We start from the raw sequence: 16,053 nt of genomic DNA on the forward strand, positions 1-16,053 counted from the left end.
AAAGCCTCTCTCTCTGCTTGCCTTTGAAGCGATTATTATTTAAACCCAATTGTTTATTGAAGTGATTATCCTCGTAAACTGTAATCATATAAACCCAAAAAAAAACATCATAAAGGTGCTGGAGAGAGATAGAGAGAGATGAGGAAGAGTACATACATGTATTTCAGTATTTATGTGAGTATTTAAGTACAAATGTGTATATTTATAGGTGTCATTTCTAAATTGTGTGCAAGGCATTAACTCACATATGATAAGATATTTAAGTAAATAGAATCTAAGTGTATTAATGGGTATCCAATGAGAATTTAGCATAAAAATGGATATTTAGATATTTATCTACGGTTAAGGGGAAAATATTAGTTAGAGGACATATTTTGTGGTCAATTATTCCTTCTGTTTCATACAGATCCTCATTTTGAGATTTTCACAAAAAAATTTAAAATTATTATAAAATCATTTTTACCTTTTATCCATAAATAATAATATTTTCTCAATTAATAGTTTTTCCGTTGCATTTTAAATGTTGTTGTAAACTTTAAAAAATATTTCATTATCAGTACCATTTTCTAACTTTAACAAAAATATTTGATATTTTTTCTATTTTATCATGTCTTTCGATTCATGAATCAGTAAAATCAAATAAAACAATATATTAATTAAGAGTATAACATATAAAACAAAACGAAAAGAGTATATAAATAAATGAGGTGAAATGAATAAAGTATATAAATAAACTAGTAGCTCATTCTTTGCTACCTTTTCGGTTTTAAATAAAAATTGTAAATGCTTTTTTAATAGAACAATGAAGAAACAATTTTCTGTTCAATTTATTTCCTTAATATGCTGATCAATCACAAGCTAGCAATTATCTATTATAGAATTTTATTTTTATTTCTTCCGTTTCATAAAGATAGACTTTCCAAGTTTTCATACATATTAATAAAACACGTTAAATCACTATAATAAATGTATCATTTTCTAAAATTTTCAATATCTTTTAACAAATTTTATTAATGTTTTTTAACATATAAAATCACACATAATATTTTTCCCCAATATTTTTGGATTGCAAATAATTTCAATTGCCCGCCGAGGAAAGTCCAAAAGAGAGCCGAGCCCATCTCATCGCGGCGCCTCCCCTCACCACTTCACTCTGCAAATCGCAAAAACACAAAATCCAATAAAAATGAAAAACGAAGAAGAAGAAAGAGTAGTAATGGAAGAAGACGATCAGCAAAAAGCATCAGATCTAGTCCACGAGCTCGTCCTCCGCCTCCTCTCCCAAAACCCCCAAACCCCCAACCCCGATCCCTCCTCCCCTACCTTCCTCAAAACCCTCCGCTTCGCCCACCGCATCCTCCGCAGCCGCCTCACCCCCTCCGTCTCCCCCGACGCCTCCGCCATCGCCGAGTCCCTCAAACGCCGCCTCGCCACCCAGGGCAAATCCTCCGACGCCCTCGCCTTCGCCGATCTCTACGCCAAGTTCGCCTCCAAAACGGGCCCCGGCAGCGTCAACAACAAGTGGTCCCTCCTCTACCTCCTCCGAATCGTCTCCGAGGATAACAAACTCGATTCGTCGCTCCTGTTGCCCAATCTCAACGCCGCCGTTTCTTCGTCGTTAGGTAACAAGAAAACTAACGGAGTTCTGTTAGTTAGCAAAGATCCCGAGAATCTTCGTGACGTGGCGTTTCGAGAGTACGCGAATCTAATTAAAGAAGAGAACGAAGTCACCGAGGAGGTTTTAGTTAGAGATGTGTTGTACGCTTGCCAAGGGATCGATGGGAAGTACGTTAAGTTCAACAGCGAGATCGACGGTTACGCGGTGGTTGATTACATTAATACCCCTCGAGCTACCAGGACTATGGTTCGCACCCTCTCCGAGCTAGGCTGGCTGTTCAAGAAAGTCAAAAGTTTCATATCCGAGAGCATGGATGAGGATGTTGGTACCGTTGGACAAGCCTTTTGCGCGGCGTTGCAGGATGAGTTATCTGATTACTATAAGCTCTTAGCTGTGTTAGAAGCTCAGGGGATGAATCCTATCCCTTTGGTTTCTGAATCTGCTGGTGGGAGTAGTAGTTACCTTTCCTTGAGGAGGTTGTCTGTTTGGTTCGCGGAGCCGAAGGTGAAGATGAGGCTGATGGCGGTTTTGGTTGATAAGTGTAGAGTGCTGAGAGGGGGAGCAATGGCTGGGGCGATTCATCTGCACGCGCAGCATGGTGATCCGCTTGTTCATGATTTTATGATGAGTCTGCTGAGGTGTGTGTGTTCTCCGTTGTTCGAAATGGTGAGGAGCTGGGTGCTGGAAGGGGAGCTGGAGGATAGTTTCGGCGAGTTCTTTGTTGTTAGCCACCCTGTTAAAGTGGATTTGCTTTGGAGGGAAGGGTATAACCTTCACCATGGGATGCTCCCGTCCTTTATCTCTCCGAGTTTAGCTCAGAGGATTCTGAGGACGGGGAAGTCTATAAACTTTCTTCGTGTTTGCTGCGATGACCACGGATGGGCAGATGCTGCTTCGGAAGCAGCAGCTGCCTCCGGGACGACGACTAGGAGAGGAGGGATTGGGTATGGGGAGACTGACGCCCTTGAGCATCTTGTCGCCGAGGCGGCGAAGAGAATTGATAAGCGTCTGTTGGATGTTTTGTATGAGAGGTATAAGTTTAAGGAGCATTGTCTAGCGATTAAGCGGTATCTACTGCTTGGTCAAGGTGACTTTGTGCAGTACTTGATGGATATTGTGGGACCTAAGCTCTCTGAGCCGGCGAATAATATTAGCTCCTTTGAGCTCGCTGGGTTTCTCGAAGCTGCGGTTCGAGCTTCTAACGCGCAGTACGATGACCGCGACGTGCTAGACAGGTTGAAGGTGAAGATGATGCCACACGGGAGTGGAGACAGAGGCTGGGATGTGTTCTCGTTGGAATACGAGGCGAGAGCTCCGTTAGATACTGTCTTTACAGAGTCTGTTCTGTCGAAGTACCTGAGAGTGTTTAATTTTCTCTGGAGGTTGAAAAGGGTGGAACACGCTCTCATCGGGATTTGGAAGACTATGAAACCGAACTGCATCACTTCGAACTCATTCGCGAAGCTCCAAAGTTCGGTGAAGCTGCAGCTTCTCTCGGCGCTGAGGAGGTGCCAGGTTCTTTGGAATGAGATGAACCATTTCGTTACCAACTTTCAGTATTACATCATGTTCGAGGTGTTGGAGGTGTCGTGGTGTAACTTCGCGAAAGAGATGGAAGCTGCTAAAGACCTTGATGATCTTTTGGCAGCGCATGAGAAGTACCTCAACTCCATCGTTGGGAAGTCTCTTCTTGGTGAAGAGTCTCAGACCATCCGCAAATCGCTTTTTGTCCTCTTTGAGCTTATATTAAGGTTCAGGAGTCATGCAGATCGTTTGTATGAAGGAATCTACGAGCTCCAAATAAGGTAACTTTTGTTTTAAATTTGTTTATAATTGACAAAAGAGTTATATAGTTAAACCCCTTTTGCCTGCAGAACTAAAGAACCGGGACGAGAGAGAAACAAAACGCAAGACTCATCAAGTTCATGGATCAGTGACGGCAGAAAGGCGATAACACAGCGAGCTGGAGAGTTTCTTCAAAGCATGAGTCAAGACATGGACAGTATTGCGAAGGAGTACACAACCTCACTAGATGCGTTCCTGTCTCTTTTGCCGCTCCAGCAATCCGTAGATCTCAAATTCCTCTTCTTCCGGCTAGACTTCACTGAGTTCTACAGCCGGTTGCATTCCAAAGGAAGAGAAAGTTGAAAAAAAAGAATAATCCGAGTTTAGTTGCAAAACTATATTCCACAGTAGCGAGAGGAGAAGACAGGCTCTGCTCTGACTAACCGTTTGACTGCAGCATGGTCTTGCAGAGGAAATTTTTCTTGAATCTAGGTGCGTGGAAGAATCTGTTTCTTATTTTGTAAGACTGCCTTGTAGATTGTTGTTTCCAAGGGTCTGGGATTGGGGAAACATATTCTTTGTGTTGGTAAAATGGGGGAAGGTTTGTGTTTGAATTTGATCTGCAGCTTTTAGTTTTCTTTGTTTTTTTTTTCTCCATGTGGTTTTCTGTAAAGCTCTATTTGAGAGCTTTCTCTGATTTGTATGATTTGCTTCATGAATCATGATTTGGTTTATTGATATAAGAATGAATTAGTTGTGTTGATAATATTGTGTATTTTTCCTTGCTGTTAATGGCTCACAAGCACTCTTGAGTTTTGGCACTCTAAAAGCTTGTGTGGCCACGGCGTGAGATCCAGCATTGGCAATGATTAGCTCACTGCGGTTTGAAACTGCGCAAGGCTCTCTTCTCAAGAAAGTCTAGGTGTGTCGTTGATCTTGTTTTATCACTTGGTTAACGCACACCTTCTTTAAGAGCCACATAAGGCATGAACTTCTCATTCCCATTGATCTTTGTTAGTGTTAGTGAAGCAGATAAAGAAGATTTTATGTTTTGGTAAGAGTTTATATCTCGGAAGTTGAAAGCAAGACTCAAATGTCACGGTTTGTCAGTTATTTGGTAAGTGGAGACAATCAGACAACGAATTGGGGGCTTACCAAAAAAAAAATTTGGAAAACGTCGCCTGAGAGATTCGAACTCTCGCGGGGAAACCCCATGTACTTAGCAGGCACACGCCTTAACCACTCGGCCAAAGCGACGGTTGTGTTTGACGTAACGAAAGTAAAGTACTAAACGCTTTAACATTTCCCTCCAAGCCCATTCCTTCTTAACAAACCTTCCACCTAACTTTTGATTATCTACCAAATCAAGAGTCAAGGCATATTTAAGTTTTGATCGTTGTCTTCTCGATCTTTCTTTCTTTTTGTAAGGTCCATTTATAGACCACATAGCTTTTGAACCACATACTCTAATTACCATTAAAGCTATGTATATATTGAAGAACAAAGTTATCATTTGGATATATATGTGGCTTTTATTACTTCGATTCAAATCATCAAACTCTATGGATACAAGCATATGTTTTAAGATAACTGAATATAGATTGTCATTTTAACCAGATGTAAACACAGTAATCTATAAGCTAAATCGTTAGATAATATTACAAAAAATACTACTCTACACTTATGACTACACCGTACAAAGGTGTACGGTGTTATTAAGCTCCTTAACCAATTCGCATTAGTCCAACAACTATTCTTTTGGGGTTTGAACACGAGCCATATAGAGATATGAAAACCAATAAATTTAAAAAAGTTGAATCTCGAACCACCGACATGCACTTTGAAATTTGCATTGTAGATTTGTAGTAATTAACCACTAAATCAAGGTGGTGTTTTAATAGAAACTCTCCACTTTAAGTCATTCCATTAACGGTGTCGTTATAAAAAAAGTGTTCTTTCATATAACATAGTTTAAGACACATCTCTGCAACTTCTTTCTCTCTCCAACCACCAAAAAAACACTTGTCACGCGCCACGAACTCCACATTCCCACTTTCTCTGTGGACTGTTCTCTCCCTACATGGCGTCGAACGCCGTCAAATACATGCCGATTCACGGCGGAACAACACCAGCCGAAACCAGAAGCTTCTTCTCCGCCGTGAAACCAAGAAAAACTTCAACTTTGGTTTACGCATTTGTAATCACATTCGTCTCGTTCACTCTATTCCTTGCCTTTTTCAGCCCTTCTCCGAACTCATCTTCTCCTTGGTCCTTCTCCACCACTACTCCTTCATCAGACAACAACACTTCAGGATCTCACTTCTCTTCCATTTTCTCCTACATTGGCAAAAACAGTACTTTACACGCACCGGCGCCGGAGAATCTCACTCCGGTTGATAAAGCCACTACCTTTGAATCTCCCAACGTAAACAGAACCAACCCGTCACAACCTCTGGTTTCAGATAAATCTCCGACACTAACCAGCGATGATGTTCGAAACCAGACAGCAGCTCCTTCGCGGTCGGAAGCACCCGTGTCGGTTGATGTGACGGCCAGCTCCAGCTCGTCAGTGAAACAAGAGGTGGAGAAATGGAGTGAGTCTCTGAAGAACTGTGAGTTCTTCGACGGTGAATGGATCAAGGATGATACGTACCCGCTTTACGAACCAGGTTCGTGTAAGATTGTCGATGAACAGTTTAACTGTATTTCAAACGGAAGACCCGACAAAGATTTTCAGAAACTGAAGTGGAAACCTAAGACATGTACTTTACCAAGGTACGTTACTAATTAATTTCTAATACTAGTTTCAAAAAAAATGTATATTTTATAATTTTCAACATATTAAGAAACTATATTAAATTTTGATTATCAATATATATTTTTGTAATTAGTTATTTTTATTATTTTAGCCAATAAAATTTTAATAAACATAATTATATCTTAATAAATTTTCCAATTTATCATTAAATAATGTATTAAAATATAAAATTTATCATCTCGAAACGAAAGTAATTACATTCGTTTAGCCGACAAAAAATTACATTAATTTCTAATAATAGATTAATATATAATGAAAATGAAGGTTAAATGGAGGTATTATGCTGGAGATGCTTAGAGGAAGAAGGCTAGCGTTTGTGGGAGACTCTCTGAATAGGAACATGTGGGAGTCTCTGGTTTGTATGCTAAAAGGATCAGTGAAAGATGAGAGTAAGGTGTATGAAGCTAGAGGAAGATATCATTTTCGTGGGGAGGCTGAGTACTCCTTCGTCTTCCAGGTACATGCTTCTTGATTTCTCTTACACCAATTCATTTTTAAAAATCTTGTTTATGTTTTTTTAATATGATAGGATTTTAACTGCACGGTAGAGTTCTTTGTTTCACCGTTCTTGGTTCAAGAATCAGAGATTGTTGATAAGAAAGGAACAAAGAAGGAGACTCTTCGGCTGGATTTGATTGGGAAGTCCTCAGAGCAATACAAAGGAGCTGATATCATTGTCTTTAATACTGGACATTGGTGGACTCATGAGAAAACATCCAAAGGGTAAAATCTATAATGAGAGTTGTTCTCTCTTTGTGTTGTATAATGTAGAAATGATGTTTTGGTGTGTTGTTTTAAAAGGGAGGATTACTATCAAGAAGGAAGCAATGTGTATCACGAACTCGCTGTACTTGAAGCTTTCCGTAAAGCTTTGACTACATGGGGTCGATGGGTTGAGAAGAATGTCAATCCTGAGAAGTCCCTTGTTTTCTTCCGGGGCTTTTCCGCCACACATTTCAGGTACTGTCTTTGGCACCGCCGGTCCTGAAATTTTGGAGGCTATATTCAATTTAGTAAAATTTATGTAAATAATTTATTTATTTTTATAAATGTGGGACTTATACGTCAATGGTTCACTAGCCTATTATCGGACTAACGTCTCTGATAGGAATCTAAGGTCTCACTTGATGTTTAAACAAATTGATTTGCTTTGCAGTGGTGGGCAATGGAACTCAGGAGGAGCATGCGATAGTGAAACAGAACCAATCAAGAACGAGACATATCTAACACCGTACCCGTCCAAAATGAAGGTGCTAGAGAGTGTGTTAAAGGGTATGAGAACTCCAGTCACGTATCTAAACATCACCAGATTAACTGACTACAGAAAGGACGGGCACCCATCAGTGTATAGGAAACAAATCTTATCAGACGAAGAGAAGAAAACACCGTTGTTGTACCAAGACTGCAGCCACTGGTGCCTCCCAGGAGTTCCAGACTCTTGGAACGAGATCCTCTACGCCGAGCTGCTCCTCAAACTCAACCAGCTTGGCTAAACACTACGGCACCTCCAACATTTGTTTGATCTCTCAATACACTTTATTTTTCTATTTGTTTGTTAAAAAAATGATTATACAAAATGTCTAGAGTACAGGAAAAGATAAGATTTGTTGTAAATTCTTTTGTCACTACGGTTACTATATTAAAGCTCTAAAAGAGAAGTTACATTTTTAGTTATGTTTGAATATCTAAATGTATAAAAAATAGTTTTGCGATTGTTATATATATGAGGTAGCAGAGCAGTGTTTTTTTTGCTTAAATTTTTTTTGAATTAAAGTTTTAGTGTTAGTGAATAAGTTGTACTAGCTCACTTATTTTCTTGAGATGGTCTAAAAGTAATGGTGTCTTAATTTTTCATATAAAGTGAAGGATATACCTACAGTTTTGTAACTAAAATCAACATGTTAGTACAAAATCCATCCTATATAAAAGTTACAATTCCACAACATCAGTGTTCTTTCTTTCCTCTTTTAACATAATAAATTAATATCTGTGGGAGTAAAGATAATAAATGTTGAAAAATAACATTTTATTTTTAAGAAAAGAAGATACTGAACTTGGAAGGTCCAACGGTACGAGAGAAACCTTTAACGGAGAGCTCAGGAACAGTAGCTTTCTCCACCATAAGAAGCTCACTGTCCACAAACACCACAACCACCGTTATATCATCATGAAAGAATCTCCTCACTCCCCTCTCCACTTTCTTCAAATCATCATACCTCATCTCCCTCTTCTTCGCAGCTATGCTCATCGCTCTCCTCACCAGCCTCCTCGCTATCCCGGGACGAGGATGTTTGTTCACTATCTCCACAGCTTGCTGGTTGCTCATCTGCTCCCACAGCCCATCCGACGCGAATATCACAAACTTATCGCTCGTTTGCAAGACTCTCGTGTACACGCACGGCTCTGCCGATAGGACCGGTCTTTGCAGCCGTTCGGTGAGATGGAACTTTGGAAACGAAGGATCGAGAGAGAACTCGGGGCGCTTCAAGTACGCGTCCCCTATCGATCTAGACACCTGGATGATGCCTTTGATGCGCCACACGCCGTGTTTGAGGACAACGATGTGGGGATCGTCATGATGCAAAGACTTGAGCTCTTGTCTTACTTCTTCCAACGCGGCATTGTGATCGCTAGTCAGCTGCTCGGCTGCAATCTTGTTTGATCTATTAGTACTACTCATGGAACCAAGAACAGCGCGGGAGTCTCCAACGTTGGCGATAAGCAAGGTTCCTTTCCAGATAACTCCCACCAGACAGCAAGATCCAACGGCTGCTATTAACGGTTTTAACGAGCAAGTTCTTCTCACGAGCGTGAGGAAACCTTCCTCGGTTGCGGAATATGCAGCTCTTAGAGTCTCCTCTGTAATGCCGCCATGTTCTTTCGACAATCCTACAAAAGAACAGTTTAATCAAGAAGCTGACAAAAGGAACAAGACAAAGGTTCAGACAAGTTTTTTTTTGGACCAAGACAAAGGTTCAGACAAGTTTTTTTTGGACCAAGAAAAAGGTTCAGACAAGTTTTTTTTTTTTGATAATCCAGGATATCCGAACCCGAAGGTCTGACTAATTTCCTGGGGGACAGCTCTACCGATGACAGGCAAGTCCGGTTGCTCTACGTGGAAATTAAGTACCCACACTGCCTAACCATACAAATGGGTAAATCTAAATGGTAGGTTTCGAACCAGAGACGTACGAACCTGCTGTACTAATGACAGCAGGCAAGTCCGGTTGTTCTACGTGGGAGTTAAATAACTATGCCGTCTAACCACCCAAAATGGATAAATTTAAGTGGTAAGTTTCGAACCCAGGAGGCTTAGCACATTTTCCAATTTTCCATAACATCCGACCACATCCGCGTGGTTAGGTTCAAACAAGTTGCAACAGACAAAGCTATACAAACCAATCAAGAAACAAACAAAACAGAGAAAGAGAGACAAAGTCAAAAGAAGAGTTTTGTAATCTTCACAAGACAGCTCAACAAATGTCAAACAAGTTGTCTAAAGTCAAGATTCAGTTCACTGTTCATCAAAGACAAAAGACTCAGTTCCAGAGAGAAAGAGACTAACTCATCAGATGTCCAAAGAGATGGTCAGAGATGTATCTAGAAGCTTCAGGACCACCATGACCATCATAGACACCAACAAAGACAGCTCCCTTCCCTGTCTCCACCTGGCTATGATCCTCAACAACCTCGTTAGCTTGCACGACAGCCATGGAGAAATCACCGAAAGAATGCCTCTCAAGCTCCCTAGACCAGAGCAGCGAGTCACCTCCGGAGGAGTCTTCGTGATCATCTTCTTCTTCATCGTCATCTCTGTTCATACGACCGTACCGACGCATCGGCCGCAGACAAAACAGAGCCATCCTTGCTAACCAGGAGAACATTCCCTCATTTGCCTCTCCCCTCACACGGCGGAAGAGGGATCTCTGTGGTGTGTTTTGGGGGAAGATAGAAAAAAAGTATGTGGTGGATCGAAGTTGCAGACAAGGTGAAGAGGAAAACGAAGCAAAGACTTTCGCTTTGGTCTTTAGAGAGAGAGAGTGAGAGAGTAGTTGAAGCAAAGTGTGAATAATATGATTTGTTTTAATTAAAGTTCGAGTCTATATTTTAAATTAAAATTATTTTTTCTACTTTCTTACTTTAATTTTCATATTTTGATGACGTAGTTTTGTAAGTATTCCCAAGGATCTCACGTCATATCTATTTGTCCTTTGTCAATTAGCTTTTTGGACTTTGAAATGACAAATTACAAACACCAAAAATAATTGTACTATATATAAATTGAGGATATTCTCTTTATTTAATTTAATTTTGTAGTTTACTATTAATTTATGTTAAAAATGTCTGATTTTGGTGATTTAATGCGTAAATGTTATATTATGGTGGTTTAGTAGTCTAAATCACTAATTAACATAGCCATTTTAGATTACTTATAATAAAAACTAGTCTAGATGCTTAAATCTTTTGTTCTCAATGAGCCCATTTTAAGATGTTCATGATCTTATTGCTCCAAAAGTAAAGCTGATTTGATGTACTACATAATAATCTCACTCAAAACTTATATAAATATAAAAAATTTCTAGTTAAATCAAGTTTGTGTTTGACAAAAAAAAAAGGTTTGTGTTGCACCTTCTTCAATGTTCCCATGATGTGTTCAACAAACTGAGAGATGATGTTCACATCAGTGCTCAGCAAACATCCAATCAATCTTTGCTTTTAAGTTTCAAATTTAGTTAAATGCACGATATAATTCAAAACAATAATTCAGAAAGACACAACCAATGTTAAGTTTGTAGTCAGACCACACCAAAGCAAAATCCAAACAGTTACTTAATAGAAGAAAAGAAGTAAAAGGTAAACAACATCAAACCATTGAGGTCACTCCCATGGCAGATACCAAACTACTAATCAATCCCGCAGCTCAGCTACACCATGTGCAAAATGGCATCTATCCCCATAATTACACTCCCCAGCAGCAAATTTCTCACAGAGCTCCGATTTGTAAGAGCTCCTGGGAGCAGAATTAGCAGGATCTGATCCAAACCTCCTTATAAGCTCTCTCATCCTCCCATTCGCTTCATTGATCTGATCGTAGTTTCCATCAATCTCCACATTCTTCAAGTTTGGGCCTCTTTCATGATCTACTATCGGTAGTTTAACTCCTGTTTCACGGCAAATCTGTTTGGTACGGTTTCCATCTTTCCCAATTATGGTAGTAACAATGATCTTGGCAGCAACAGAAGCACTACTAGAGGTTTGTGTCTTTTTTTAAGCATCGACCGATTTTTAAGACACTGATTCTAATGGGTTGACTAAACCAATGAACATGAGAAGGGCGAGCAATAGGATAAGCTGTTGAAGGGGTGAATGAAAGGGCTTACCTTGCTTAGGCCTCTTAAATCCAACGTTAGAGTTGGATGATGAGACAGTGTCGCTGTGTCCTCTCTTGTGAGTATCCATGTCTCAGTATTGATGCGAATGAAGCAAATGATGTCGAAAACTGGTGGGTGAGAGAGGAAACTTATAGTTGTTCAAGGAAAGATGATGACATCTCTTTTTTTTCTTGGTCAAAACGTTTCCTAACCTTTTATTATCATGTTTCCATATTATCTCTACAATATTAAAGTAGTTTCTTACTCAAATTCATACAGAAGTTGAATAAGAAAAGACTCATTTTATAATAGAAATAAAATTATCGCTAGGTGATTACCGGCGTACATGAGCGGAATGAAATGTTGAATAATTGTAATAATTATTGAATACGAACTTTGACCGTTTAACCATAATTATATCATTCATAAGTCTTATATATATTAATCTGAATATCTATTAAATGTGATTTTTACTTATATGTTTTTTTTGATCATTTGTATTTTATAGATATTCAGATTAATATATATAGAGAGCTTATGAATGATATACTTTTTCAATGTGAGAATTTTAACAATTTTCGTTATTTATAGTCGTTTTTAAAAATTCAAAATATAATATATACGAAAAAATCTTAATTTTTATTATATGGTATATGATTGTTTAATTTATTTTAATAATATAACATTAAAATTAATGAAAGATATGTAAATTTTTGTCAAATCTTTATTATTAAAATCATTAATTGTCAAATATTTATTTTATTCACTTTTTGTAATTCTGTATCTTTTATTTAAAAAAAAATCATAATTTTAGATTTTTAATTAATTTCATTGTTGGTTTAATGAGAAGTATATAATATATGTTTAGTGGACCAACATATTTGTCTAGAAACTTTAAGAAACATTTTAGTGGATGACACGTGTTATAGTTAAAATGTTGTAATGCATTCTCTTTTAATATATATATATATATATATATAGGGGATTCGGTCAATACTTTTGTTTTGGGATATCAATGATGAAATATAATTTCATATCTATAAATTGAGATACCTACCTCCTTCAACAAGGCTGGTGAAATCATTTTCTCCCCAACAACTCTGCCAGGCCGTGCCCAGCCCTTCTATGTTTTCTACTACAACCCAGACTCGAAAAACATGAGAAAAGTCAGGATCCACGGTATCGCAGATACTGACGAGTTCTGGAACCGTTATGGACTCATAGACGTTTGTTGCGCCTCTTTCTCACCCCAACACGCTGATAGTATTGCTTTTTTATAAATGTGTTTTTATGTGTAAGAGCTTGACAAACAAAACTCGGAGGGTTTTTTTTATCGATATTTATGCAGCAAACTTGTTTTTGTTATCTTAGTGACTGGTAACGATTTGCATTTGTTGACGAGTAGATGGGTTTTTTTTTTCTTCTTTATTTTGTTTATTCTAGTTCGTTATTTTTTTTAACCGGACACAACTCTTTACTTATTTGTATACTTGCATGTGTATTGTACGTAATATATGCACTAGTCACTAGATTTCATTCAACTTGTCTTGCTACTGTTTCTCTGTTTGAGTCAATGATGTTTGGTTGCGACATGCAAATCTGATGCGGCTTGGGATACACTTTTAAAAAGGCTGGGCTGGCTTCGATCTTCTCAGGAACACCGGAAACACGCAGCAAGCAAGGAGTCTCCAACCATATGACTTTTTTTTGTCGATATCTCTTTTTCTCATTTTCCTCGTGATCAAAACTTTGAAGCCGATTCGTTAGCAAAAAGAACCCTAAGCTAAGCGGTTCATCTGTAATGGTCTCATCTTTGGGTTAGACTTGAGCCCAACGCCTTTTAATTTTAAAATAAGTGTTACGTGCACACAAAAAAAAAATGAAAAAGGAAACTCTTTGCTTTAATATTCTATCAATCTTCTTTCTTCAACTCGAATTAAGGGTTTCGTTCGAAGTATCTTGTAACCGATAGCTACGTTTACTGCAATGAATAGCCATCACAAAAAAAGAACTCTTCGAGTCCAGGGACGAAGGGGACAAGAGCCCCCCAGGTAATAAGCTACAACTCCTCCCTTTAGATATGGAGGTGGAGATACTGACTAGATTACCCGTGAAGTCTCTTATGAAGTTCCTATGCGTGTCCAAGACTTGGTCTTCCCTTATCCGAAGCCAAACATTCGCCGCTTCTTACTACGCTAGGTCCTATGAGACGCGTTCGAGGTTTAGGGTATTCGTCCATGGTGGTGCCCAGCGTCTCCTCATCTTCTCGGGAGAGGAGGAAACTTTCTCTTCTTCTTTGGATGCCAATCTAGACATGACAGTACCCTCAGTGACCTTGGCTCTCGGCGGCTCCAAGTGTACTTCCGTCCACGGCTTTTTCGGCTGTTGTCATGGTTCAAATTTCACTATATGTAACCCTAGCACGGGGCAAATCATTACCTTTCCCTGCAAGGGACCGTACACATCCTTGGGATACGATCCTGTTGATGATCAGTTCAAAGCCTTGACCCTGGTGCCAGCTCTGTATAGTAACCCTAGTTTCATAGTGCACGAGGTTATAACACTTGGAGGACGAGGAGGAAGAGGAGTAGTATCTCGTAGTAATGTTACCTCTCCAACTTATTGCCCTATGACGAAGGGACTAAACATTAATGGTTTCATGTATTTTGGTGCTTGGGCTCCAAGTCACAGAACGACTCCTGTGTTTGTGTGTTTTGATGTTAGATATGAGAGGATACTAAGTTTTATCACAACGCCTAAGGATGTCCTGGTTTGTGAGGCTTTTTCAATATTGATAGAATACAAAGGGAAGCTAGCTGTCATCGTACCACGCCCTTCTGGTGATCCTTGTTTCGACTGTTTTGATCTGTGGATACTGGAGGATGTGACGAAACATGAGTGGTCCAAACAAACATTTGAGCTTCCCTTGTCTCTTCCCTTCACTGCTGGAATGGGTAAGAGAATGATCTCCCAGGGAACCAACAAGGCTGGTGAAATCATTTGCATTTGCTGACGAGGCGATGGTTTTTCTTTTTTTCATTCTTTTGTAGTCTTTATTTTGTTTATTCTAGTTCCATAGTTTTAATCTGATACCCAATAAATACCCCCATGCTAGAACCATGCCACCCCTGTGACTGGCTCACATTTCTTTCTCTCTTGCATATGGTGGGTGGCATTCATGTTTGCTATTCCGTTCTACTGCCAACTCCCTGTTCCTTGTAATACTACCTTATGTTAAAGTCAGATAATTCGACAAAAATCTTTTGGTCCTCTTTTGTACATCAGAAGCTAAGCTAACATAACAAAATCACACTTTACTATAGATTCAAACGGTATAATAAAGGTGGACGTCGAATCTTAATTAGACCACATGAAACTTATATTTCAAAATATTTGAATTTGCTTACTTGTTTTTTTATCTATTTTCTCAGTTATTTATAGTTAGATATCACATAAGATTGAGCATAACGGACTCGTAATTAAATTTGATTTTGCCAAAAAAAACTTATAAAAAAACAAATTACTTCCAAGCTGCACCGCTCCGCAACTAGCTCGTGGTCCTGTGATTATTAAAGAAAATAAATACAGGGATATATAGGGGAAACAAATTATAAAAGTTGATATAGTATATTTATCTCCACTGACAAAATAAACCTTCGTATAAAAACGAACCAACTTTGATATTTATAAAAGTTGATATAATGCTTGCACCCCTTAAACTATCACCAACTTTGATATTTATTGATGTTGCTTGTTTCTTCTCGAGTCTTTGCTCTTGACCATGCATGCATCACCTGATCAGCATAGCGGTTTAGAAAAAGATCAAGAATCACATGCCAAAGGTGAAGCCTAAATTTTTTTGTAATCTGAGCTCAGTTAATGTATACGAACCCATCAAAATAAACAATCACAAGGCTTTATCCGGGTCTTGTGTAGTCTGAAAAAAGAGTCCTTTGGTATAAAAGATTTAATTGAATCTCTATTTAGACAAAACTATTTATAAGTATAATAATGTCAAGTGTTGGCTTTCTTTAGTAATATAGTGGAAAATTTCTTATGTTGATTTCTGTGAAATTTTTCTAAACGACATTTGTTTTGAAACGGTACACAATAAAATAACGACCATGCTTTAAAAAATGAAAAATTGAACTCGTCTGTATTCAATCAACCCATGGATCAGTTTTAAACTACACAAGTCATAAATCCAAAAATATATAAGGATTCAAAGAACCCTACTTCCTCCGTTTTTTTATATATGACGTTTAAAGATTATGCACATAAATTAAAAAACATTTAATTTTTAAACAAAAACATCATTAATTGTTTATCAAACCACAATTTAACCAATAATAAAATAGAAACTATAATATCATTGATCATCTAGCATTAATTAGTAATAAATTTTACATAGAAAATTGAAAACGTCAAATAATTTGGAAAATTTTTTTTTTTCTAAAACG

General features: G+C 38.3%; 5 protein-coding genes, 1 long non-coding RNA gene and 1 other non-coding gene across 7 annotated transcripts; 4 read left to right on the top strand and 3 right to left on the bottom strand.

Annotated features, from left to right (window-relative positions):
• Window positions 1-510: 510 nt before the first annotated feature.
• On the top strand, window positions 511-4,166 carry LOC103850631 (gamma-tubulin complex component 3). The gene is made up of 2 exons (XM_009127412.3): window positions 511-3,423; window positions 3,493-4,166. The coding sequence occupies exons 1-2, from the start codon at window positions 1,187-1,189 to the stop codon at window positions 3,764-3,766; spliced, it is 2,511 nt and encodes an 836-aa protein (XP_009125660.1). The 5' UTR covers window positions 511-1,186; the 3' UTR covers window positions 3,767-4,166.
• Window positions 4,167-4,412: 246 nt separating this feature from the next.
• On the top strand, window positions 4,413-7,895 carry LOC103850744 (protein trichome birefringence-like). Its single transcript, XM_009127530.3, has 5 exons — window positions 4,413-6,178; window positions 6,486-6,678; window positions 6,751-6,944; window positions 7,023-7,181; window positions 7,378-7,895. Exons 1-5 carry the CDS (start codon window positions 5,484-5,486, stop codon window positions 7,712-7,714), a joined length of 1,578 nt encoding a protein of 525 aa, XP_009125778.1. The 5' UTR covers window positions 4,413-5,483; the 3' UTR covers window positions 7,715-7,895.
• TRNAI-GAU lies at window positions 4,579-4,660 on the bottom strand. Its single transcript has one exon. It is a non-coding gene; the product is annotated as a tRNA-Ser (tRNA).
• Window positions 7,896-8,122: 227 nt separating the features above from the next.
• On the bottom strand, window positions 8,123-10,337 carry LOC103850632 (probable protein phosphatase 2C 68). Its single transcript, XM_009127413.3, has 2 exons — window positions 9,787-10,337; window positions 8,123-9,110 (listed from the first exon to the last, which is right to left on the bottom strand). Exons 1-2 carry the CDS (start codon window positions 10,103-10,105, stop codon window positions 8,254-8,256), a joined length of 1,176 nt encoding a protein of 391 aa, XP_009125661.1. The 5' UTR covers window positions 10,106-10,337; the 3' UTR covers window positions 8,123-8,253.
• Window positions 8,995-9,746, top strand: LOC117132154. Its single transcript, XR_004455655.1, has 2 exons — window positions 8,995-9,160; window positions 9,195-9,746. It is a non-coding gene; the product is annotated as an uncharacterized LOC117132154 (long non-coding RNA).
• A 792-nt stretch (window positions 10,338-11,129) lies between the features above and the next one.
• LOC103850745 (zinc finger CCCH domain-containing protein 52-like) lies at window positions 11,130-11,681 on the bottom strand. The gene is made up of 2 exons (XM_033283926.1): window positions 11,603-11,681; window positions 11,130-11,419 (listed from the first exon to the last, which is right to left on the bottom strand). Exons 1-2 carry the CDS (start codon window positions 11,679-11,681, stop codon window positions 11,130-11,132), a joined length of 369 nt encoding a protein of 122 aa, XP_033139817.1.
• Window positions 11,682-13,673: 1,992 nt separating this feature from the next.
• LOC103850746 (F-box protein At1g30790-like) lies at window positions 13,674-14,606 on the top strand. The gene has a single exon (XM_033283927.1). It carries the CDS (start codon window positions 13,674-13,676, stop codon window positions 14,604-14,606), a length of 933 nt encoding a protein of 310 aa, XP_033139818.1.
• The last annotated feature ends 1,447 nt before the right edge of the window (window positions 14,607-16,053 follow it).

Source organism: Brassica rapa, chromosome A02, assembly GCF_000309985.2.
Source record: "Brassica rapa cultivar Chiifu-401-42 chromosome A02, CAAS_Brap_v3.01, whole genome shotgun sequence".
Classification (NCBI taxonomy): Eukaryota; Viridiplantae; Streptophyta; class Magnoliopsida; order Brassicales; family Brassicaceae; genus Brassica; species Brassica rapa.

Bases quoted from the DNA above. Each gene is read 5' to 3' on its own strand.
- LOC103850631 (XM_009127412.3), top strand. From the start codon at position 1,187: ATGAAAAACGAAGAAGAAGAAAGAGTAGTAATGGAAGAAGACGATCAG. The intron at 3,424-3,492 runs GTAACTTTTGTT...TTTTGCCTGCAG, and splicing joins ATCTACGAGCTCCAAATAAG to AACTAAAGAACCGGGACGAG.
- LOC103850632 (XM_009127413.3), bottom strand. From the start codon at position 10,105: ATGTTCTCCTGGTTAGCAAGGATGGCTCTGTTTTGTCTGCGGCCGATG. The intron at 9,111-9,786 runs GTTAGTCTCTTT...GTTCTTTTGTAG, and splicing joins TCTCTTTGGACATCTGATGA to GATTGTCGAAAGAACATGGC.
- LOC103850746 (XM_033283927.1), top strand. From the start codon at position 13,674: ATGGAGGTGGAGATACTGACTAGATTACCCGTGAAGTCTCTTATGAAG.
- LOC103850745 (XM_033283926.1), bottom strand. From the start codon at position 11,681: ATGGATACTCACAAGAGAGGACACAGCGACACTGTCTCATCATCCAAC. The intron at 11,420-11,602 runs GTAAGCCCTTTC...TAATTGGGAAAG, and splicing joins ATTTAAGAGGCCTAAGCAAG to ATGGAAACCGTACCAAACAG.
- LOC103850744 (XM_009127530.3), top strand. From the start codon at position 5,484: ATGGCGTCGAACGCCGTCAAATACATGCCGATTCACGGCGGAACAACA. The intron at 6,179-6,485 runs GTACGTTACTAA...ATGAAAATGAAG, and splicing joins AAGACATGTACTTTACCAAG to GTTAAATGGAGGTATTATGC. The intron at 7,182-7,377 runs GTACTGTCTTTG...TTTGCTTTGCAG, and splicing joins TTTTCCGCCACACATTTCAG to TGGTGGGCAATGGAACTCAG.